Raw genomic sequence first — 23146 nt, forward strand, 5'->3', positions numbered from 1 at the left:
GAGTACACTGTCAAGCGCATCCCTGTCGCGGGATTTCGCCCGCGAGCACGCAGCGGCGCTCCCCCACAAGAGTCAGTCCTAGTGGAATCGTCTGAGGGTGAAGACGCGATTTCAGCGCGTGCTATTTTCGCATTGCATTTATTATTATTCAATTCATTTCTTATTTTTCATTTGTTCTTCCACGTCCTACGAGGAGTCACAATAAATCCCGCCGAGTGCGTGGAGAATCCGGTGCAGTGCATTGTGTAGTTTTTTCCTCCCTGGGAAAAGTCTCTCATTTTCCGGAGACGGCGAAGGGCGCATTTTGAGAGCTTGTGTGGCACGAGCAGAAGGATTATCTCTGGACAAAGATCTTCAGCATCACCTCACAGGTAAGAAGAAGAGAGTGCGGAATGTTGCATTGCGGTTTAACCGCCCGTTTCGCCCACGGCTGGGAAAGTCTGTGGAAATTCTTCACCCTCAACTTGACCGTCTCCGTGGCGGCCATTTTGAGATTTCCACCCTAAATTTACACACACTTGATGCCTTTCAGGCGAATTCCCTGCCTTTTCCGCCTCTCGTTCGCGTTTCTTTGCCTCGCCGAGGGAAGATTCTCCCCAGGAACTTCATCCCTCGCTCACCCTGTTGGTGGTCAATGAACTCTTTTTTTTCCTTTGAGCTCGGGCACACGGGTGCAGCGCGATGCAGTTTTCCGGGCGCTTGACGCGCGCGGGGGTGGGAAAATTCGAGGGTGTGTCCGGAAAAATGCAAGCAAACCCCGCAATTTTTGGCACACTTTGTGGCGCTCTGAATTTGAATTTGAATCACTTTATCGCTTTTCCCAGGGTTTCTTTATAATTTTCCTCTGTGGGAAATGGGGAAAATGTCTTGGGATTGTGACGCCAAGGGCACGGGGATTCAAAGGTGGTTGTGGAGAAATGCGAGAAATTTCCTCTGCACCCTCAACAAAGGCAATGTGGCAAATGATGAAAAATCTTTTGGGAATTTTCCTTCCGGGTGGGATTTTGCCGGAGAATTCTGGGCCTGATTCGAGAGGTGGGCAGAGAGACCCACCCTCGGTTGCTGTCTTATAAATTTTCCGACTGTGGCGCAAGCGCACGCCGCGGAAGCTTTGGATAGAGATTGCCAATGCTCGCGAGATCGAGTGTGGAAGCGAGAAAAGAACAACCCATAAGATGGTGATTGGGAAGCGTCTTGGGATCTCTCTCTCTTGGGGTGATCAAGGAGCGTGCCGAGGGTGAATTGAATGAATTTCCGCACGGATTCTTATGTAATTTATGCATGTTTGCAGCGACAGCGCCGTATTATTCTGCATGTCGAGCGCATGTGCCATTTTCACACACAAACAGCGCGCTTTTTTCGCCCAAAGAACAACCCTCGGACGTCCGTGCAGCAAATCCGACTGGAGTTCTGTAATGAGCAAAGCCGGAGAGAGTCGAAAGAGGCCTAAAAAGCAGGGCGACTTTTTCCCTATTATACTAATTATTTATAAACAAAGTGATAGTTTTTCTTTCTCTCCTCTCTTTTATACATGGGCAAAAATATAAAATTAGCCCAGCGAAATCCCCTTCGCTCGAGGGGTTGAATGTCCAATTTTGAATATTTAAAAATGCAGAGAGTGAGACGCGGAGTCTCCAGAGTGACCCCTTTGTTGTTGTGCACCATCGCCAGACAGAGAATAGGGAACAATGCAGCGAAAGGACGTAATTTATATACAACACTCGCGTTCGGCACACAACAATTGGGCGCAATGTTCGAAGGGGGAGGGTTGAACACGCAAAGAGGGAGTCAAATTTAAAGGGACAACAAGGCAATGCACTCTTCATTGATGAAATTCTCGCCTTTGAATCACGGGACTTCTCGAAGGAAATTCGAGCCTGATTGTTTTCCCGCAACTCTTTTTTTCCAAGAGCGCGCACGAATTAATTGATTTTTTGATTGGCTTCACACAATTTCTCACTGATTTTTCATATACATATATTGAGAACGAAAGAGAGTAAAAGATGGGAGAAAATAAATTTTATTCATGTTATAATAGCTTCGGAGCAATTTCTCGCGCGATATTTCCGTTGAAGAAAGTATCCTGCGAAAGGATAATTGGGAGCAAAAGAAAAGAGTTCCGCATATCGATCAAATTGTGTGCATGTCGTTCTTCACTTTGCCCGTCAATCCACGGAGATATTTTATTGCAGAAATCAGTTTCACGAAGGAAATTCAGAAAATTTGCACGGATGAATTAATGCTGTCAATCAAGATTGAACTTCTGCTTTATTGACAGTGGAAATGCATTTAAAAATAGGTCAATTTGCCATCTAAGATATAGTGAAACATCTAATTTAGGCAAGGGTTGTTTTTTCTCCTCCACCTTTTAGAAGGGAGAAAATTTGTAGTTTCGCCAAAAGATCAAGAATCAATGAATTGAGGGACTTTTTTATTGATGTATTTGAGTTGCACTAGAGTTTTCCTGGGTCATTTCCATTGACATGAGGCGGAAAAATGAGTAAAAGAATTGTTTTTTGGCGTTATTATTTATTAATCAGTAGAATTTGGGCCGAAATTTTAATCAGAAAACAGTAAAACGTCATCATAAATATGCGAAAAGAGGAAAATCAATCGTGTTTTGTGATTCTTTGTTTCGTGTCAATGGATTTGCTGATAATTCTGAATTGTTTACTCACTAAACAGCTAAATTTCTGACCCAAATGTTTTCCCTGAAGGAGATTATGTAATTCATGTCAACAAAATCTGCACTTAGCCAAACAAACCGAATTAATTTATTCACATTCACCTTTGTTAAGGGAACATTTCGATTAACTGGCTTATGAATAATAGAAACAACTCCTGAAATATTCTTAATTTAATCCCTTAGAAATTGTAAAAAAACATTTGCTTAGAGTTCTTCTATACATAAACCTTAGATTTTCAAACTTCAACCAACTTTGTCTCACTACGAATATTTATTTTCCAATTTATACTCCTTTCGAATCGATATTTTTGTAGAATTTCGCTCAAAACAGGTGTAAAAATAACAACAACCCTTATTATTGTTATGATTCGCATAAAAATTGGCTTACAAACTTGTATAAAACTGTTCTATTGCAATTTTCAAACTACTCCAAAACTCTCCTTGTTTATGTATTAACTTGGATTGATCGGTTTGAGGGTGTTTTCTCAGAATTTAATCATTACTTTGGAGTGCAGAAACTTTTCTGCATTGTGTACGAGAAAATTACTTCCTTCCCGGAAAAATGGATTTTATTTTCACTTGAGAGCTCTTTCCCGGGCGAAATCCACTGCAGCCAATGCAGTTTTCCCCCAAATGCATGACCTAAATTTTAAGCTGTGTTTTTTGCGTGAATTATTGCAAAATTTTCTCTGTTATTACTATTATTTTTGGCTGTGAGACAAACAGAAAGAGAGACTCAAGTGTCCTAACGAGGGTCGCCCACGCACTTTCCCTGCCATTGTCCCTGAGAGAGGCCAAAAGAGTGATTGGAATGATATTCCACGTCACAATCAGACACAGAACGTCGGCTGAGAGACAATTTCGCTATCAGATGTGCGACGGAGGGCGGTTTTGGCCATATCGCACGCATAGTGAAGCACCCTCTGAGCCAGATGGTGTGTGTGTGTGTGAGTCCCTTTAAAGCATTGATTCACATGCATTTCGTGTCGTTGCCATCCCTCCAGGCCGCACAACATCGGGTGCAGGAGGGCGATGGTTGATTCATAGTGGTTATCCCTCCGTGTGTGTTCAACCTAGGGTAGTTTTCGTATGAACATTTTGCGGGCATTGACCTCGCCTCATGCCCTGCCTTGGGAGTCATCCGTGAAATTCTCGCCTTTTTGGCAACTCCTGAGCCCCTGGACTATTCAGGCCAGAGTTGAGACTCCTCTTCTGGCGTTGATCCTTGGCATAAACTTTTGCCCAAAAGGAAATTTATGGACTTTTCAACAGGGTTTTTGGTATGGGATAAATATCCGACCACATGAGAAGTAGGGGAAAAAAGGGAAACTGTGCTTGGCCTAGAAATTGTGGCCAAAAGAGCGATAAATTGACAATTTTTCTTGCCTCTCGGACGCAATTTTTCATCATTTTTTTCTTCACCCCTTTTGTGGCTCTTCAGCTTTGGATGCAAAGAGAGAGAGAGAGAGAAAGAGAGTAAAATCCTCTGTCACAATTTATCTCCAGCCCAAAGTGTCACGTTTTAATTCAATTCACTCTCTCTCTCATCTCTGTGTCATGAATACGCGCTTCCTGGCCATCGTGACGGGGTGAAAATCAGTCAGAAACAGGCGCAAAGGCTTTTCTGCAACATCCTGAAATCCTGCCTGAATAGATGTGAAGTCAGATGCAAAGCTACACAATGTTATGAATGATCGCGTAAAGCAAAATGTTATTGATTTTTGCTGAGGGTTAGGAAATGTGATGATATTACAAGGAGACACACTCTGAATATTATTACTTTATCTCTCTTTCTTTCCCTTTGAACTCCTACGCGAAGGGTGGGGAATAAAAGAGAGAGTCAAAGACCGAATATTGAACAAGCTAGAGATGGAGAGAATTCGCTGGAAAATAATCTGCAAATGACAAAGTTCAATTCCCTCAAAAAAGGAAATTGTTTACCACACACACACACACTCGAGCTCATAAGATGGAAATCTCTCTTTCTAATCCGGTCTTTTAGTTTGAAACACATACAAAATTATTATGATATGATGAAGGATGGAAAAATAAAGAGGATAGCATAAATTTTATTCATGAAAATTTCGCACATTTGCCATACTGTTGGACATTTATGTGAATTTCATTGCATTTTTATAGCGCAACTGCGTATTAAAACACAATTTGTGATGTGGCAGGGGAGGGAAAAAAGGGTGGCAGACAGACACTCCCTTTGGGAGTCTGGCGAAATGGGGTGGAATTTTGCAACATACAAAAGATATACATTGAGTGGATTTTAAATTGGTTGGTGAGAGAAAATTACAATTTAAATAGCTATTCAATTAATTGGACTTTGCAAGTGAAATTGGAAAAGTTTTCTTAGACGCCTGAGAGAAAAGCTAAATTGACAGTGGATAAAGTGCAATTTAACATCAGATCTTTTAAGCTGGGTGAATATTCTGTTAACTTATTGAATTTGCTCTTCAATAATGTTGCAGTCAATCAAGTTCATTCAACTTATCGACTTTGTTTCGACAAATTTCAAGCCCTGAATCTTAAAATTAAAGTTAGTCACATGAATGACTAATTTTAGAGTTGCCATATGAAAGAGACGCTAACAAAATGGCTTCTTTCGATTGGTAGATTATTCAAACTACTGTTTATGTTTGTTGTTTTCTATTATCGTTTGTAGCAGATAATTTGAGGCATTTAGTTGAATATTCCGATGTTTACTGTCGCTTTGTTCCTGCAATTTTGTCATTCAATCATGTGAAATCCTCAAGCGTGGGTGGATCCCTAAATAAAGGCTCTACTCAGGTGAAGATTGACGTAGAGAAAGAGGAGAAGAAGGGACAATTTATCATAAAATATGAATATACAAATTTACCCCATTTGTTCCTAATCTTCTTTTCCACAATTTTCCTCTTTTGTCGTTTCAGTGTGACGAAAACCACCCCCACATTTTTGAAAAAATTACTCACAGCGAGTAAATTGAAGGCGGCGATCAAGGAAGGATAAAAATAAACCAATTCTTATACTGTGAACAACTGAAAAAAGTATTAAACGTGCTATTAAGAATTAGGAGAATTAATCACGATATTAACATAATATAAATTTGAAAAGAAAAAGAAAAAAAGAAAAATACATAGAAGAAGCTAAAGAAAAAAAAATCGTATTGCGAAAAGTCGTTGTGAAAAGTGAAAAAAAGTAATCTTGTTGTTTTCCAATTTTATATACAAAAAAACACATAAAAAGAAGTGAAACGAGAAGGACAAAAAACGCATAACAATAAATTTACCAAAATATTACGTGAGTGTATTGTAAGTGTGTAACAACAAATTATACACTGAACGAGTGAGATTTTTCATTTGGGGCAAAACTCTCTGTGCAGAAATCTTGTTCTCCTCTGTGTTAATTGGGCACCAGTTTTTTGTCTGGTGATTTGAACGCGAGCGCGGCGAGGAAATCAAGGAGTTTTTTGGTGGCACGTGACGCGACGAAAGGGTTGCTAAAGCATCGAAGGGCACCGCGAGGGTGAAACATGACAAATACGATGGAAACTGCAGTGGCACAGAATGGCACAACACAGACAGCTGCCAACAATGGCAATCCCGGCGAGGGCCTCAGTCAGGAGGAGTCGCGGACGAACCTCATCGTCAACTATCTGCCGCAGACGATGACCCAGGAGGAGATGCGATCGCTGTTCGCCAGCATTGGCGAGCTGGAGAGTTGTAAATTGATCCGCGACAAGGTCACAGGTGAGCCGCGAAAAGTTCATGCAATTCTGCCGCTTTTCCTCTCTCTGTATATATATTAACAGCTCTTACGTCTTACGGACTTTTTGTTCTATTTTTACCCACTATCGATTTAGATTGATTAAACAATTGGTGAACTTTTTCCACCCTCTTTCTACACAATCCTTTCACTCTTTTTTTGCGGACATGACTCTGCCATTTGCTCATGCATTCTTCAGCCTCATTAACAAGTGCATGATTCATTCATTGTCATCCTTACTTCTTTTCTTATTCTAGTCTTTCCCGCATCTGGCAATCCGGCTTTGCAGCAAGGTAAGAAAGAAAAAGAATTAAGGCAGATAAAAGAGAGCTTTTCTCTTCCATCGCGCACACACTCTTTATTATTAAACTTTCACATCCAACAAAATAAATACAAGTATTTTCGCTATAAAATATTTGCCCCTTGTTTCATCTTCTCTTTGGCCAAAATTGAAATTCTTTTCTTGTTCTCTTCGTTGGAGTTTTCTTTTACACTTTTATGTCTCTTGTCTCAAAATGGAATTCCTTAACTTTTAATCTCTCTTTCTCTCACTCTCTTTGAATGTGATGTGCATTGATTTTAGGGGTAGAAAGTCAAGACAAACTTTTTTCTCCAATTAATTTGATATAAATTTCTCTTTGCCCATTCGTGACGCAGGACAAAGTTTGGGCTATGGATTTGTCAACTATCAGAAGCCCGAGGATGCCGAAAAGGCCATCAATACACTGAATGGATTGCGACTTCAGAATAAAATCATTAAGGTGAGAAAATTCGTTATTCTTTGAATATTGTAAGTTCTTATCTCCACCACTAGAAGTGATGAAGTTCCAGAACTAAAAAAATCTCATAAAAAAAATAAGATTGATCAAATTTTGAGACTGAGATTCTGAGGAAATTTTCAGCAAAAAACCTGTTATTGTGCACTTTTTATCTATCTTTAGCTTTTGGCGCCATCACAAACTGCGCCATATTGATATTGTTTGATTGGATTTGCTTGGTTTCATCTGCAAATTGACTTTGTCGCACAGAGTTGTGAATTGCGTTGACCGCAAGAATGTTTGTTTATCAAAAATATCCTTTGAATATGAAAAAATACGTGAATGTGTGTCAATTAAAAAGTGGAGAATGCTCAAGTGGGGACTTAATGAGAGACACCCACGAAATCACGACGAAAGGATTGACCTTAGAGGACAAAAATACTCATGAGAGTTTTGGGTTTGCGTGTTCCGTTTCAGGTGTCCTTTGCACGCCCCAGTTCTGAATCGATAAAGGGGGCGAATTTGTATGTTTCTGGATTACCAAAAAGCATGACACAGCCCGAATTAGAGGCACTCTTTTCACCCTATGGACGAATTATAACATCGCGAATCCTGTGTGACAATATCACAGGTGAGATTCTCACGTTAAATGGTACGCAAAAGATGATTTCACACACAATGTTTGGTTTTTTCTCATCTTCTCTTTTTGCAGTGCAACAATTCGTGGCTGGAGAGCTACCAAATGCTTCGGGCACATCCAAAGGCGTTGGTTTCATTCGCTTCGATCAGCGACACGAGGCGGAGCGCGCCATTCAGGAGCTGAACGGAAAGGTGCCGAAAGGATGCACCGAGGCGATCACGGTGAAGTTTGCCAACAATCCCAGCAACAATGCTAAAGCACTCCCACCATTGGCGGCATACTTGACACCGCAGGCCACGAGGCGCTTCGCCGGCGCTCTGCCAGCCGGGAGATTTAGGTGAGGAGAAGATGCCGGAAGACAATCCCCGCGCACACACTGAAAAGCCACCCTCTTCAATGCCTCTTTCAAAAACTCACAAAAAGACCTCCAAGAAACAATTATGATGCGCTCACAATCAGTGCTTATATGTGCGAATTCTAACCAAGGGGGAGATAATATGCTGAGAAATCGGGTGTGATTGCTTAAGGAAAAGAAAGAGTGTTGATTTTCATCTTATTATCTCTCCCTTCGATTCTAACTATAGCTTCAAGGCTTTAGAAAATGCAGTGAGAAGACTGAGAATAAGCCCTGCTTTTGAGCTCATCATCGTGAAACAAAATTATATCCTTTGGGGGTGAATTTTGCCCCTACATTTTTCTCTTTTCACTTCCACACAGAGTTCATTTCATGTGTTTTTTTTGTCGCAAGTTTTATCAGCGTGAATTAATATATAATATTTTATATCTTTTCTCCTTTAGTCTCAACTAAAACCCATTATTTTTGGTATTTCAAACAATTTTCTTGACCATTTTATTTCTCTTTCTTTTCTTTGTCTGTTTCAAAAACAAAGTCACATTTAAAAAGGAAAAAAAGATTTGTGTTTGTTTGATTTCCTTTTGTATGAATTCACGCAATTCATTTGAATTTTATCTATATCTCTCAATTGATTTTCTTCCTTTTCTATATGTGTTTTTTGTCAGTGATACAAAAAGAATTTTTCTATGCTTCTGATTATCATTTTTATATATACAAATATTTGTTTTTTCTCCATTTTTCATTTTAGCATTGGGAAAAGTCCATTGCTTGCTATAAACAAGGGTTTGCAGAGGTTTGTATTTTTTATCCTTTTCTTTCGTCTCTCGTTATTTAAAAGGCTTTTCTCTTAAATCAAACTTAATTTTGTTGTTGGAAAACTCTCTTTCTCTGTCTGTAATATAAATCAATTCAGTGTCGTTTCTTGTGTTTTTTTATTTCCAAGTCAATTTTCGTCGTGAGTGATTTATTTTTATTATTTTTTCAATGTGTTTACATAAAAAGAGTCATTTTGGCCTTTGAGCAATTTGTCTGTCTCTCTGATTTTGTGCTCTTGATTGGCAATTTTTTCTTCTGTTTTCTTCTTTTTTTTGGATGAAGAAAGAGAAAAGTTTGCTTTATTTGATTTAGCAGAAGAAATTTGTTCATGATAAAAAAAAGCGTGTTGTAGTTTCTGCCGAGAGTGATTTCGATTCTTTTTTCTGCTATTTCTCTCTCTGATTTATCTTTCATTTCTCTCTCTCACTTTGAGCACAAGCAACATATATGCAAATCCCAATCACTCTGACAGAGATTACAGAGAAAATATTCAGTGCCAAGAGAGAAAGTCCTGCCCAAGCGCTGGGGCGTATTCTAAGCGTCTCCTCGGACACTTTCAGATACTCGCCGCTAGCCGGAGACTTGCTGGCCAACACCATTCTTCCTGGCAACGCCATGACGGGCTCCGGCTGGTGCATCTTCGTGTACAATCTGGCGCCGGAGACGGAGGAGAATGTACTGTGGCAGCTCTTCGGGCCCTTCGGTGCCGTCCAGAGTGTCAAAGTGATCCGCGACCTGCAGACAAACAAGTGCAAGGGCTTCGGATTCGTCACGATGACCAACTACGATGAGGCCGTCGTGGCCATCCAGTCCCTCAACGGCTACACGCTCGGCAACCGCGTCCTGCAGGTGAGTTTCTAACTCTCATTTTAACAGCTCTTTCGCGTCGAGTGAGTTAAAAATTGATTGGTAATATCGCTTCAAAGTTTCAATGAATTCACCTTAAGAAATCATTCATTAATATTTCATCTCTATTGAATTTTTTCTAATACGACTTTCAATTCATTTGTCCGCTAATTAGAAAAATGTGTAATGAAAAAGTGCAATTTTGATAGTTAAATTGGTAAATATTAGAGACACTAATGGAGTGATTTCCAGTTAAGTTTAACATGTTTAAGAGAGGAAAACTAGTGAAATTTGCCAGAATTATTAAATTACGAGTTAATAATAAGGAAAGTCCGGAATTAAAAGAATTTATTGCAAACATCATTCATGTTTATGCTTGAAAATTCGAGTCACAATTGCAAACTGATCCATTTATTCTCATTTTTTGAGCGATTAAGAACTACTCAATAAAAGTGAATTTGAAATAGAATTCGTGTAAGAAAAGAAACATTTTACAACACTTGAGTTTGTAGTAATAAAAAGAATTTATCTTGTTTTCTATAGACTTTTATTTGTTCATGGATTTAAGAAACTTCTTAAAATGATTGATTCTATATTGATAGTTTAATTAAAGAACGCAAAAGACTCTCTTAACATCTTCAAATTGATTGTTTTCCGGTGAAATTATTGAACTAAGTCGGGTTTTATTTCTGTTTTGGCTGTTTAACATGAATCTTCACTGGAATTTAATTTTATTTAATTATACTAATCACTTCTCTTTCTTCTCGATTGCATTTCAGGTCAGTTTCAAGACAAACAAAACCAAGACCGCCTAAACTGTGGTTCTGGTAAGTGACACGATGCAGAATTGAATGGATTTTACAAAAGCTATATATATGAAATATACTAGAATCATTTTAATTACTATGACTTACACAGTGTGCGACAAGGGAGATGAATAGAGAGAAACACTGACACACACACTCACACTTTCCAAAAAAAAACTGAAGATAATATAGAGAAGAAAGAAAAACTCGTGAAAAACAAGAGAGAAAAATGTGGACGAAGCTGAAAAAAAATTATAAAGTAAAACGAATGAAACGAAGAGATTTGTGAAGAAAAAAGTGACGCTATAATCCCAATATTGCAATATTTTGATACATTTTTGAATGGAAGATGAAAAGGAAAAAGACAAATATTAATATTTATATATTTAAATGAGACATAAATTATTATATACATATATAACCTAATCAATTTTATTGCACCCTTGGTCATTTTTGTATAATGATGATATATATATATATATATATATATATATATATTGGTGGTAGAAAAAAATTGTGAAGAAGTGAAGGCATTCCATTCCTTTTGCTGATCCTGCGAAAGGAGAATGAAAGAGAGAGAGAGAGAGAAGATCGCGCATGATTTATTGCATTATTTCCATTCCTTGCTATGGATTTATTTCCGAAGATAATTAAAAAGAAAAAGTCGTCTTGACGAAGCAACTCTTTCAACCACCGTGTAAAACTTAGTCGTATAATTCTTTAGCGGTCATTTCTTTCCACATACGCGCGAGCTGAGATAGTTAAGAAGAAAAAATAGCCCACGAAGCAGAGAAATTCACACACAATTATAGGCAAAAAAAGAAAAACAAGAAAGTGAAGAGGAGAAAGAAATGCGGAAAGAGCATGAGAAAAGTGAGGGTGTAAGCAATTTTAGATGTAAGTGTTGAAAGTTCTGTAAATTGAACAAAAACCCAAGTTGTTTATTGTAAAATGATGACCACAATGTTGAAGGGGAAGTTTTTTCTTTTGTAAAATGATACAAAAGACACGCGCGCGCGAGAGAAAAGAAAACTTTCACAATGAAACGAAAGAAAAAAGACACTTTGTAATTCTTTGACACTATTTTTTTTTCTATAAAACGAAAATGAGAAAGATTTAATGGATAAAAAGGAGTGCGAAATGATCATTTTTTTCATATTGTAACTTTTTCTTGCATGTAAGCGCATTTCAACTTCACGAATTGATATTGTGAGAAATCTCAACGAAGAAATACATAGAAGATGAAAAAACATAGCGAAACACGTTCGTCTGTCGTGATGAGCGTGAATTTCTGTTGCAGAGTGTTATTTTGATACAATATTGAAGTCCTCTTTTGAGGACTTTGCAACCAATGATTGTAAATTTACCTTTTAATTCAGAGATTAATGTCCGCGCACAATTTATTTGATGGTAAAAAGGAAAGAAAAAGGATGTGTTGTTAAACAAAGTGAAGCTTGATGTGAATTTTTTTGATTTTTACACACACACACACACAAAATCAACAAAAACAATCCCTCTTCTGACGAAGACGAGAGAAAATCCCACGTCGTTCTTGTGCGCATCCTTTTGCGCCGCAATATGTGTGCGTGTGTCCTTGAAGATCACGCGAAGGCGGCGCGGCAAAAGGTCGGTAGAACGGCAAATAGTGCCAGATTATTGAGAAAATGAGAGAGAGAGAAAAAGAAGGAAAACTCATGCGAAGATGACACGAATGAAGACAAAAATTACTCTAAAAATTGATATTTAATAAACAAATTTCAAACATAGAAATCTCTATTCTGTAATTCTTCACTCAAACTTTATATTTATTATTCATATATTAGATGAAAAGAGGAAGAAAATTTATGTCTTAAGAAATGAATGATCAAGTATAGTCAAATCGTATTATTTAATATTTTATCCAAAAGAAAAAAAAAACGAGAGAGAGAAAAGAAAGCGAAATGCTGGAGAAGTAAAAAAAAGATGATGAATAATAAATGAAAAGAAATTTATAACATAAAAAAATATAGTAAAATTGTTCTTTTATGTCTAAAAAAAAGAGAAGAAAAAAAATGGAAGATAAAAAACCAATGATATTAATTTGTAAACGATCTCTAATTAAATTTATCAATATGCTGTGTGCTTTTAAATGATAAAGACAAGAAAAGTTAAAAAAAAAAACGTGGAAAGATAAGAAGTGAGATTTTGAGAAGAAGAAGAAAAAAATCTTTAATATTTATTCAAAGAAAATTAGTGTGATGTATTTTTTCTGTTGTACTTGTGTTTTTCCTCCCCCCACCCTTTTAACTTTGAATATGTTTGTAATGTTTATTCGATGGATGAGCTGCAAAATAAGAAGTCACGAGACGAGAGTTTTGTCAAAAGGAAAAGAGGAGATTTTTCCCCAAATATAATACTTTATAGGATTTACTTTGCATGGCTTTTTTCACAAAAGCTCTCGTTTCAAGTGAACACAAGAAATTCTTTTCTAGTCAAGGAAAATAGTCACCTTAATTATATATTTATTGGTATTTATTATATTTATGAGAGAAAAACCCAGTTTTATTGTAATCTTTGCGTAGGTAATTTGTCATAAAATATATAATTTATTTGTAGTAACTCGTAATTTTTTTCACACACACACAAGCATAATTTTTAACCCTTTGTTTGGCGTCTGTCATTGAATTTTAGAGAGAGAATGAGGAAAAATAAATAAATTTTTATCCCCCAAAAAAATAACATGACAAGTGAAGCATTTTGAGATTTTTTCGTCAAGTAATTTTCCAAGTATAAAAAACTATTTCACTATAATCTTTTATTTTCTAAATATGATAAATTTATAAAGAAATGAAAAACTTTTCATAAAACTTATGTACTTCTCAAAGAATGTGCAATAAAGAGTAAAAAAAAAGCATCAAACAATCTCTTCCTGACTCTGCAGGGTGTCTTTTGGCTCCATTTCTTCCTCCTTCTGCGCCTCTTTCTGCTCCTCCTTCTTCATTTCCTCCTCCTCAACGGGCTTCCGGAACTTGTTCACCTCGTATTGCGACAAATCCGCGCGCAGGAGTCGCAACATGTGCACCGTTTCGCTCTGGTCGACGTACGCACGCAGACTCGTGGTTCCTCGCCAGCCCACGAGCGTGATCTGCAGTTTCGGCTCACGATATTCCAGCACGCAGCTGCCCGGTGTCACGCCGGCAATTCTCTCCTGGCTCGCCGCCGTCAATTCCTCCAGCTTGGGCGGTTTCGTGGGGTCCGTGTTGTGCAGCAGCGTCACGAGATCACTCCTCTCCAGCCGCACCCTTCGGTCGCTGCCCACGAACTAATTGACATTTTTTTAGGTACTGGCTTAAGAGCGACACAAAGCACAGAGGACTCGGGCCGCCTAGGGCGGCCCTTGATTTTTTAAAAAAGTTTTGGCCTCCGGAACGACACAAGATACAGGGGACTCTGGCCGCCGAAGGCAGCCCCCAATTTTTTTTAGGTCTTGGCCTAAGAGCGACATAAGGCACAGAGGACACTGGCCGCCGAAGGCGGCCCTTGATTTTTTTTAGGTACTGGCCTAAGAGACACACAAGGTACAGAGGACACGGGCCGCCTTCGGCGGCCCGCGAATTTTTTGAGTTATTGGTCTGAGAGCGACACAAGGCACAGAGGACACGGGCCGCCTTCGGCGGCCCGCGATTTTTTTAGGTATTGGTCTGAGAGCGACACAAGGCACAGAGGACTCGGACCGCCGAAGTCGGCCCGCGATTTTTTTTAGGTATTTGTCTCCCAAGCGACACGAGACACAGAGGACTCGGGCCGCCGAAAGCGATTTTTTTGGGCTTGGTCTCAGAGCAACGCAAGGCGAGGAGGACTTCACCGGGCCGCCGAAGGCGGCCCGCGATTTTTTGGGGCTTGGTCTCAGAGCAACGCAAGGTGAGGAGGACTTCACCGGGCCGCCGAAGGCGGCCCGCGATTTTTGGTGCTTGTTCTCAGAGCAAACGCAAGGGCGAGGAGGACTTCATTCACCGGGCCACTCGCCTAAGGCGGCCCGCGATTTTTTTGGGGCTTGGTCTCAGCAACCGCAAGGTTTTGGGGGGGGGGGGGGGGGGGGGGGGAAAAAAAAAAAGGGAAAAAAAAAAGGACTCCCCGGGCCGCGAAGGCGGTGTCCCGCGATTTTGTGGGCTTGGTCCCCAGAGCAACGCCAAGGTGGGGGACTTCACGGGCCGCCGAAGCGCCCGCGATTTTTTGGGGCTTGGTCTCAGAGCAACGCAAGGCGAGGAGGACTTCACCGGGCCGCCGAAGGCGGCCCGCGATTTTTTGGGGCTTGGTCTCAGAGCAACGCAAGGTGAGGAGGACTTCACCGGGCCGCCGAAGGCGGCCCGCGATTTTTTGGGGCTTGGTCTCAGAGCAACGCAAGGTGAGGAGGACTTCACCGGGCCGCCTTCGGCGGCCCGCGATTTTTTGGGGCTTGGTCTCAGAGCAACGCAAGGCGAGGAGGACTTCACCGGGCCGCCGAAGGCGGCCCGCGATTTTTTGGGGCTTGGTCTCAGAGCAACGCAAGGTGAGGAGGACTTCACCGGGCCGCCGAAGGCGGCCCGGCTTTTTGGGGCTTGGTCTCGAGTCACGCAAGGTGTGATGGAGGCTTCACCGGGCCGCCGATAGGCGGCCGCGATTTTTGGGCGGGGCTTGGTCTCAGACAACGCCAGGCGAGGACGGACTTCACCGGTGCCGGCCGCAAGGCGGCGCCGCGATTTTGGGGACTTGTGTCAAAGCAAGGCAAAGCAAGGAGGACTTCACCGGGCCCCGCCGGAGGCGGCCCGCGATTTTTGTTGGGCTTGTTCTCAGAGCAATCGCAAGGTGAGGAAGGACTTCCCGTGCCGCCGGAAGGGGCCCGCGATTTTTTGGGGCTTGGTCTCAGAGCAACGCAAGGCGAGGAGGACTTCACCGGGCCGCCGAAGGCAGCCCGCGATTTTTTGGGGCTTGGTCTCAGAGCAACGTAAGGTGAGGAGGACTTCACCGGGCCGCCGAAGGCGGCCCGCGATTTTTTTTAGGTATTGGCCTAAGAGCGACACAAAGCACAAGGTAGACCCGCATAAATCTATTGAATATTTCCTTGTGTGTACTGTAAAACGCTACTGATTACAAAACTGTTAAAATTAACTCTCAACTCTAAATTAATTTTGTCCAATTAGTTTATACGCTTACGAGTAGGCCAAAGAAAGAGATTTGTAAGTAGTGTGTAAGCAATCGGTTTGTAACGCGTCCGGTAGTGGCGAGTGACAATTCCTACATTACCGACTTATCGACATTGTCGTCCTGCAAACGTCACAGGCATAGGACTTTCAGTGTTATTTTGTTCGCATTTCCTTGCAAAAAATAGCGCCAAATACCTCAAATATCACTCCAAAATGTGCACTAACAAGGAGTACAATGAGGTGAGAAGGTTTTGCGATTGTGGGATTGATGGAAAAATCAATAGTGTACCGATTTTCCGAGAATTCTCCGTCAATAAATCAATCTAATCCCAAATGGGGCATCTTGACTGTGTGGAGTCTCATGTGCCTGTGATTTCTCTTTTAGAGCTACTTCTACGAGTACAACATTCCTCAGCAAAGGATCTATTCGCCGAGAAGAGCAGCATTATCCTGAAATGATGGATCTCATCGCATACGACTTTCCGGGAAGCCGACAAACTGCCAAACTTCTACCGGCGCCACGACAAGGCGGCGGAGCGGATTGCCGGCGCAGGGGGCGATTGAGGAGGTGCTGCAGCACAAGCTGACAGGCTGCAGGAAGTCGCACGAGGGCAAAATCAGACACAAAGCCGGGCGTGCAGCAACTCACGGTGAGTGTTCGTCCGCAGAGACGCAGTGCGCAGGAAGTGAATCACGAGTCTCTCTTTTCACAGGCCGGGAAGGCGTCGGCCGCCGTGAATTGCCTCACGGACACGTCGAAGTGATCTGTAGCTTCGGCTCGCGATACTCCAGCACGCAACTGCCCGGCGTCACGCCGGCGATTCTCTCCTGGCTCGCCGCCGTCAATTCCTCCACCTGGGGCGGCTTCGTGGGGTCCGTGTTGTGCAGTAGCGTCACGAGATCACTCCTCTCCAGCCGCACCCTCCGGTCGCTGCCCACGAACTCATTCACACTGGGCAGACCCCTCCTGGCGCGCCGACAGGCGCACGCACATGTTTTCTTGATTGTCCGCAGCGCACGTGCTAAACACCTTCACGCCCGTGTTGATGATCTTCACGCGATCGCCGCTCAGCTACCCGATGTCACGAATGGACTCGGAGCTGAAGTAGATATTCTTCTTCTTGCCCGTGTGATAGCGCGTGGCATAGCAGACACGTGGGCTGGAAGTCCTCGCGCAGCGTGTAGAAGGACTAGATGGAGGAGAAGATGTCCTCGTCGCCGTGGAAGAAGACAAAGGGCTCCTCTTTGTAGCCGCCCAGGCGGCGCTTCTTGCGCCGGCGGGGGCGCCGCCGGAGGCCTTCTCTCCTCCTCCCAGCGCCCACGGCAATGGCTCTGGTCTTCACCAGCACCGCCCCAAAGAATCCTCCGGCGGCGGACATCTGCGGGCGCAAGATTATGTGATACTGCTCGGGAACTGCCTGGAAATCCGCGTAGAAACTCATGTCCTTCGCCGCCAGCTCCCTCTTCTGCATCCCAAGCGAGAACTTCAGTCCCGGCACGAGACTGGAGGCGTCAATCAAGTCCAGCGCGCCCTCGGACTCCTTCAACAGAAGACGCAAAATCACCGCCACGTTCTCCACGGGATTGAAGGACACGTGGGTACACCGGACGCCCGCCGATCCGTCAGCAGCTCAGCGCTCTCTTGACTATCCTGAACTGCACACCATTGAGCTTTCCGTGTCGTGCGCGTGATTCCACTTTGTCGCAGAATGTCCCGTATTCTTGCGCAGCGTGCGTCGCCACTGGCACGGCACGTCGCAGAGAATCCTGTTGAATTGCATGCTCTCCACTTTGCCCGTCTCCCGGATCATGCACTGCAAGTCCGGGAAGCCCTCGCTGTCCTCGTTCGTGATCAAGCATTTTCACAAAAGAACGAATTTATATGGACTTCCCGACTCGATCTACATTCGAGGGACGAATTTAAATGGACTTTCGGAGTCCATCTAAATTCGACCTTTAGCAATTGCATCTAAATATGACTCTGAGCGAGTCCATTTAAATTCGATCCAATAAATCAATCTAATCCCAAATGGGGCATCTTGACTGTGTGGAGTCTCATGTGCCTGTGATTTCTCTTTTAGAGCTACTTCTACGAGTACAACATTCCTCAGCAAAGGATCTATTCGGCTCGAAGAGCAGCATTATCCTGAAATTATGGATCTCATCGCATACGACTTTCCGGGAAGCCGACAAACTGCCAAACTTCTACCGGCGCCACGACAAGGCGGCGGAGCGGATTGCCGGCGCAGGGGGCGATTGAGGAGGTGCTGCAGCACAAGCTGACAGGCTGCAGGAAGTCGCACGAGGGCAAAATCAGACACACAGCCGGGCGTGCAGCAACTCACGGTGAGTGTTCGTCCGCAGAGACGCAGTGCGCAGGAAGTGAATCACGAGTCTCTCTTTTCACAGGCCGGGAAGGCGTCGGCCGCCGTGAATTGCCTCACGGACACGTCGAAGTGATCTGTAGCTTCGGCTCGCGATACTCCAGCACACAGCTGCCCGGCGTCACGGCGGCAATCCTCTCCTGGCTCGCCGCCGTCAAATCCTCCAACTTGGGCGGTTTCGTCGGGTCCGTGTTCTGCAGCAGCATCACGAGATCACTCCTCTCCAGCAGCACTCTCCTGTCGCTGCCCACAAACTCATTCACGCTGGGCAAGCCTTCCTGAGCAAGCCTGAAGGCGCACGACATGTTCTTGTTGTCGCAGCGCACGAACACCTTCACGCCCGTGTTGATGATCTTCACGCGATCGCCGCTGAGCTGCACAATGTCTCTAATGGACTCAGAGCTGAAGTAGATGTTCTTCTTCTTGCCCGTGTGGCATCGCGTTAGCAGACATGTGGGCTGGAAATCCTCGCGCAGTGTATAGAAGGACTTGATGGAGGCGAAGATGTCCTCGTCGCCGTGGAAGAAGACAAAGGGCTCCTCTTTGTATCCGCCGAGACGGCGCTTTTTGCGCTGCGGCGCCGCCGGAGAGCCTCTCTTTTCCTCCTCCACCGCCCACGGCATGGCTCTAGTCTTTACCAGCACCGCCACGAAGAATCCTCCGGCGGAACATCTGCGGTCGCAGGATTGTGTGATACTGCTCGGGAACTGCCTGGAAATCTGCATAGAAACTCATGTCCTTCGCCGCCAATTCCCACTTTCGCATTCCAGGCGTGAACTTCAGTCCCGGCACGAGATTTGAGGCGTCAATCAGCTCCAGAGCGCCCTCGGACTCCTTCAGCAGACGCACAATCACCGCCTCGTTCTCCACGGGATTGAAGGAGCACGTGGAGTACACCAGACGCCCGCCAATCGTCAGCAACTCAGCGCCTCTCTTGGCTATCCTGAACTGCACCCCATTGAGATTTGTGCCGTGCGCGGGATTCCACTTTGTCCAGATGTCCGGATTCTTGCGCAGCGTGGCGTCGCCACTGCACGGCACGTCGCAGAGAATCCTGTTGAATTGCATGCTCTCCACTTTGCCCGTCTCCCGGATCATGCACTGCAAGTCCGGGAAGCCCTCGCTGTCCTCGTTCGGATCAAGCATGTTTCACAAAGAAACGAATTTATTGGACTTTCCTTCCGCGGTCGCTACATTCGAGGGACGAAATTAGATGGACTTTCGGAGCCACTAATTCGACTTTGAGCAATTGCTATCTAAATATGACTCTGATCGAGTCCATTTAAATTCGATCCAATAAATCAATCTAATCCCAAATGGGCATCTTGACTTAGTGTGGAGTCTCATATGCCTGTGATTTCTCTTTTAGGACTACATCTACGAGTACGACGTACCTCAGCAAAGGATCTATTCGCCGAGAAGAGCAGCAGTATCCTGAAATTATGGATCTCATCGCGCACGACTTTCCGGGAAGCCGACAAACTGCCAAACTTCTACCGGCGCCACGACAAGGCGGCGGAGCGGATTGCCGGCGCAGGGGGCGATTGAGGAGGTGCTGCAGCACAAGCTGACAGGCTGCAGGAAGTCGCACGAGGGCAAAAGCAGACACAAAGCCGGGCGTGGTGGCCGGGCGTGTCCGCAACTCACGGGTGAGTGTTCGGTCCGCAGAGACGCAGTGCTCAGAAGTGAATTCACGAGTCTCTCTTTTCACAGGCCGGGAAGGTGGTCGGCCGCCCGTGATTGCCTCACGACACGTCCGCGAAGTGATCTGTAGGCTTACGGCGCGCGGATACTTCAGCACGCAACTGCCGCGGCGTCACGGGCCGGCGATTCTCTCCTGTCTCGCCGCCGTCAATTCCCTCCACTTGGGCGCTTCGTGGGTCCGTGTTGTGCAGTAGCGTCACGATATCACTCCTCTCCAGCCGCATCCCCTCCGTCCGCTGCCACGAACTCATCACACTGGGCGGAACCCTCCTGGGCGAGCCTGAAGGCGCACGACATGTTCTTGTTGTCGCAGCGCACGAACACCTTCACGCCCGTGTTGATGATCTTCACGCGATCGCCGCTCAGCTACACGATGTCACGAATGGACTCGGAGCTGAAGTAGATATTCTTCTTCTTGCCCGTGTGATAGCGCGTGGCATAGCAGACACGTGGGCTGGAAGTCCTCGCGCAGTGTGTAGAAGGACTTGATGGAGGAGAAGATGTCCTCGTCGCCGTGGAAGAAGACAAAGGGCTCCTCTTTGTAGCCGCCCAGGCGGCGCTTCTTGCGCTGCGGCGCCGCCGGAGAGCCTCTCTTCTCCTCCTCCAGCGCCCACGGCATGGCTCTGGTCTTCACCAGCACCGCCACAAAGAATCCTCCGGCGGGAACATCTGCGGGCGCAAGATTATGTGATACTGCTCGGGAACTGCCTGGAAATCCGCGTAGAAACTCATGTCCTTCGCCGCCAGCTCCCACTTCTGCATCCCAAGCGAGAACTTCAGTCCCGGCACGAGACTGGAGGCGTCAATCAAGTCCAGCGCGCCCTCGGACTCCTTCAACAGACGCAAAATCACCGCCTCGTTCTCCACGGGATTGAAGGAGCACGTGGAGTACACCAGACGCCCGCCGATCGTCAGCAGCTCAGCGCCTCTCTTGGCTATCCTGAACTGCACACCATTGAGATTCGTGTCGTGCGCGGGATTCCACTTTGTCCAGATGTCCGGATTCTTGCGCAGCGTGGCGTCGCCACTGCACGGCACGTCGCAGAGAATCCTGTTGAATTGCATGCTCTCCACTTTGCCCGTCTCCCGGATCATGCACTGCAAGTCCGGGAAGCCCTCGCTGTCCTCGTTCGTGATCAAGCATTTTCACAAAAGAACGAATTTATATGGACTTCCCGAGTCGATCTACATTCGAGTGGACGAATTTAGATGGACTTCGTAGGCCATCTAAATTCGACCTTGAGCAATGCATCTAAATATGACGAGCGAGTCCATTTAATTCGATCACAGTATAAATCAATCTAATCCCAAATGGGGCATCTTGACTGTGTTGGGTTCTCAGGTGCTGTGATTTCTCTTTTAGATCTACTTCTACGAGTACAAAGTCCTCAGCAAAAGGATCTATTCGCCGAGACGACAGCATTAATCCTGAAATTATGGATCTCATCGCATACGACCTTTCGGGAATCCAGACAAAACTGCCAACTTCTAAACCGGCGCCACGCACAAGGCGGCGAGCGGATTGCCGGCCGCAGGGGGCGATTGAGTGAGAGGAGGTGCTGCAGCACACGCTGACAGGCTGCAGGAATAGTTCGCACGAGGGCAAACTTCAGACACCAAAGCCGGTCGTGGCGCAACTCACGTGAGTGTTCGTCGCAGGACGCCGTGCGCAGAATGAAGCCCGATCTCTCTTTTCACAGGCCGGGAAGGCGTCGGCCGCCGTGAATTGCCTCACGGACACGTCGCAGTGATCTGTAGCTTCGGCTCGCGATACTCCAGCACGCAACTGCCCGGCGTCACGCCGGCGATTCTCTCCTGGCTCGCCGCCGTCAATTCCTCCACCTTGGGCGGCTTCGTGGGGTCCGTGTTGTGCAGTAGCGTCACGAGATCACTCCTCTCCAGCCGCACCCTCCGGTCGCTGCCCACGAACTCAGTCACACTGGGCAGACCCTCCTGGGCGAGCCTGAAGGCGCACGACATGTTCTTGTTGTCGCAGCGCACGAACACCTTCACGCCCGTGTTGATGATCTCACGCGATCGCCCTCAGCTACACAATGTCACGAATGGACTCGGAGCTGAAGTAGATATTCTTCTTCTGGCCCGTGTGATAGCGCGTGGCATAGCAGACACGTGGGCTGGAAGTCCTCGCGCAGCGTGTAGAAGGACTTGATGGAGGAGAAGATGTCCTCGTCGCTGTTGGAAGATAGACCAAAGGGCTCCCTCTTTGTGAGCCAGCCTGCCAGGCGGCGCTTCTTCTCTGCGGCTCCGCCGGGAGCCTCTCTTCTCCTCCTCCAGCGCCCACGGCATGGCTCTGGTCTTCACCAGCACCGCCACAAAGAATCCTCCGGCGGGAACATCTGCGGGCGAAAGATTATGTGATACTGCTCGGGAACTGCCTGGAAATCCGCGTAGAAACTCATGTCCTTTCCTTCGCCGCCAGCTCCCACTTCTTGCATCCCAACGCGACGAACTGTCAGTCCCGCACGAGACTGGAGCGTCAATTCAATTCCCGCGCCCTCGGACTCCTTCACCAGACGCAAAATCACCGCTCGTTCTCCACGGGATTGAAAGGCACGTGGAGTACAAACCAGACCCCGCCGATCGTCCAGACAGCTAACGCCTCTCTTGGCTATCCTGAACTGCACAACATTGAGATTCGTGTCGTTGCGCGGATTCCCCAATTTGTCCAGATTGGTCCGGATTCTTGCGCAGCGGTGCGATCGCCACTGCGCACGGCACGTCCGCAGATAATCTGTTGACTTGCTGCTCTCACTTTGCCCGTCTCCGTCCCGGATCATGCACTGCAAGTCCGGGAAGCCCTCGCTGTCCTCGTTCGTGATCAAGCATTTTCAAAAAAGAACGAATTTATATGGACTTCCCGAGTCGATCTACATTCGAGGGACGAATTTAGATGGACTTTCGGAGTCCATCTAAATTCGACCTTGAGCAATTGCATCTAAATATGACTCTGAGCGAGTCCATTTAAATTCGATCCAATAAATCAATCTAATCCCAAATGGGGCATCTTGACTGTGTGGAGTCTCATGTGCCTGTGATTTCTCTTTTAGAGCTACTTCTACGAGTACAACATTCCTCAGCAAAGGATCTATTCGCCGAGAAGAGCAGCATTATCCTGAAATTATGGATCTCATCGCATACGACTTTCCGGGAAGCCGACAAACTGCCAAACTTCTACCGGCGCCACGACAAGGCGGCGGAGCGGATTGCCGGCGCAG

At 45.2% G+C, this 23146-nt stretch overlaps 2 protein-coding genes, 1 long non-coding RNA gene and 1 pseudogene across 8 annotated transcripts; 3 read left to right on the forward strand and 1 right to left on the reverse strand.

Moving 5' to 3' along the window:
• Positions 1–54: 54 nt before the first annotated feature.
• LOC132265280 (ELAV-like protein 3) lies at positions 55–12697 on the forward strand. Of its 6 annotated transcripts, none has more exons than XM_059765860.1 (9): positions 55–371; positions 5605–6423; positions 6697–6732; positions 7097–7200; positions 7675–7849; positions 7910–8174; positions 8941–8985; positions 9569–9857; positions 10634–12697. In XM_059765860.1, the coding sequence occupies exons 2-9, from the start codon at positions 6207–6209 to the stop codon at positions 10667–10669; spliced, it is 1167 nt and encodes a 388-aa protein (XP_059621843.1). In that variant the 5' UTR covers positions 55–371; positions 5605–6206; the 3' UTR covers positions 10670–12697. The 6 variants fall into 6 exon arrangements, with proteins under 6 accessions (XP_059621843.1, XP_059621844.1, XP_059621846.1 ...); XM_059765861.1 differs by having other exon boundaries at positions 7675–7828; XM_059765863.1 differs by lacking the exon at positions 8941–8985.
• Positions 12698–15948: 3251 nt separating this feature from the next.
• On the forward strand, positions 15949–16612 carry LOC132264765 (uncharacterized). The gene is made up of 3 exons (XR_009468546.1): positions 15949–16062; positions 16208–16472; positions 16536–16612. It is a non-coding gene; the product is annotated as an uncharacterized LOC132264765 (long non-coding RNA).
• A 650-nt stretch (positions 16613–17262) lies between these two features.
• Positions 17263–18135, forward strand: LOC132265277 (uncharacterized). The gene is made up of 3 exons (XM_059765857.1): positions 17263–17510; positions 17553–17666; positions 17904–18135. The coding sequence occupies exons 1-3, from the start codon at positions 17263–17265 to the stop codon at positions 18103–18105; spliced, it is 564 nt and encodes a 187-aa protein (XP_059621840.1). The 3' UTR covers positions 18106–18135.
• A 3263-nt stretch (positions 18136–21398) lies between these two features.
• LOC132265278 (tRNA (cytosine(34)-C(5))-methyltransferase-like) lies at positions 21399–22628 on the reverse strand (annotated as a pseudogene).
• Positions 22629–23146: the final 518 nt, after the last annotated feature.

This window comes from Phlebotomus argentipes, unplaced genomic scaffold (assembly GCF_947086385.1).
Source record: "Phlebotomus argentipes unplaced genomic scaffold, Phlebotomus argentipes genome assembly contig_2, whole genome shotgun sequence".
Classification (NCBI taxonomy): domain Eukaryota; kingdom Metazoa; phylum Arthropoda; class Insecta; order Diptera; family Psychodidae; genus Phlebotomus; species Phlebotomus argentipes.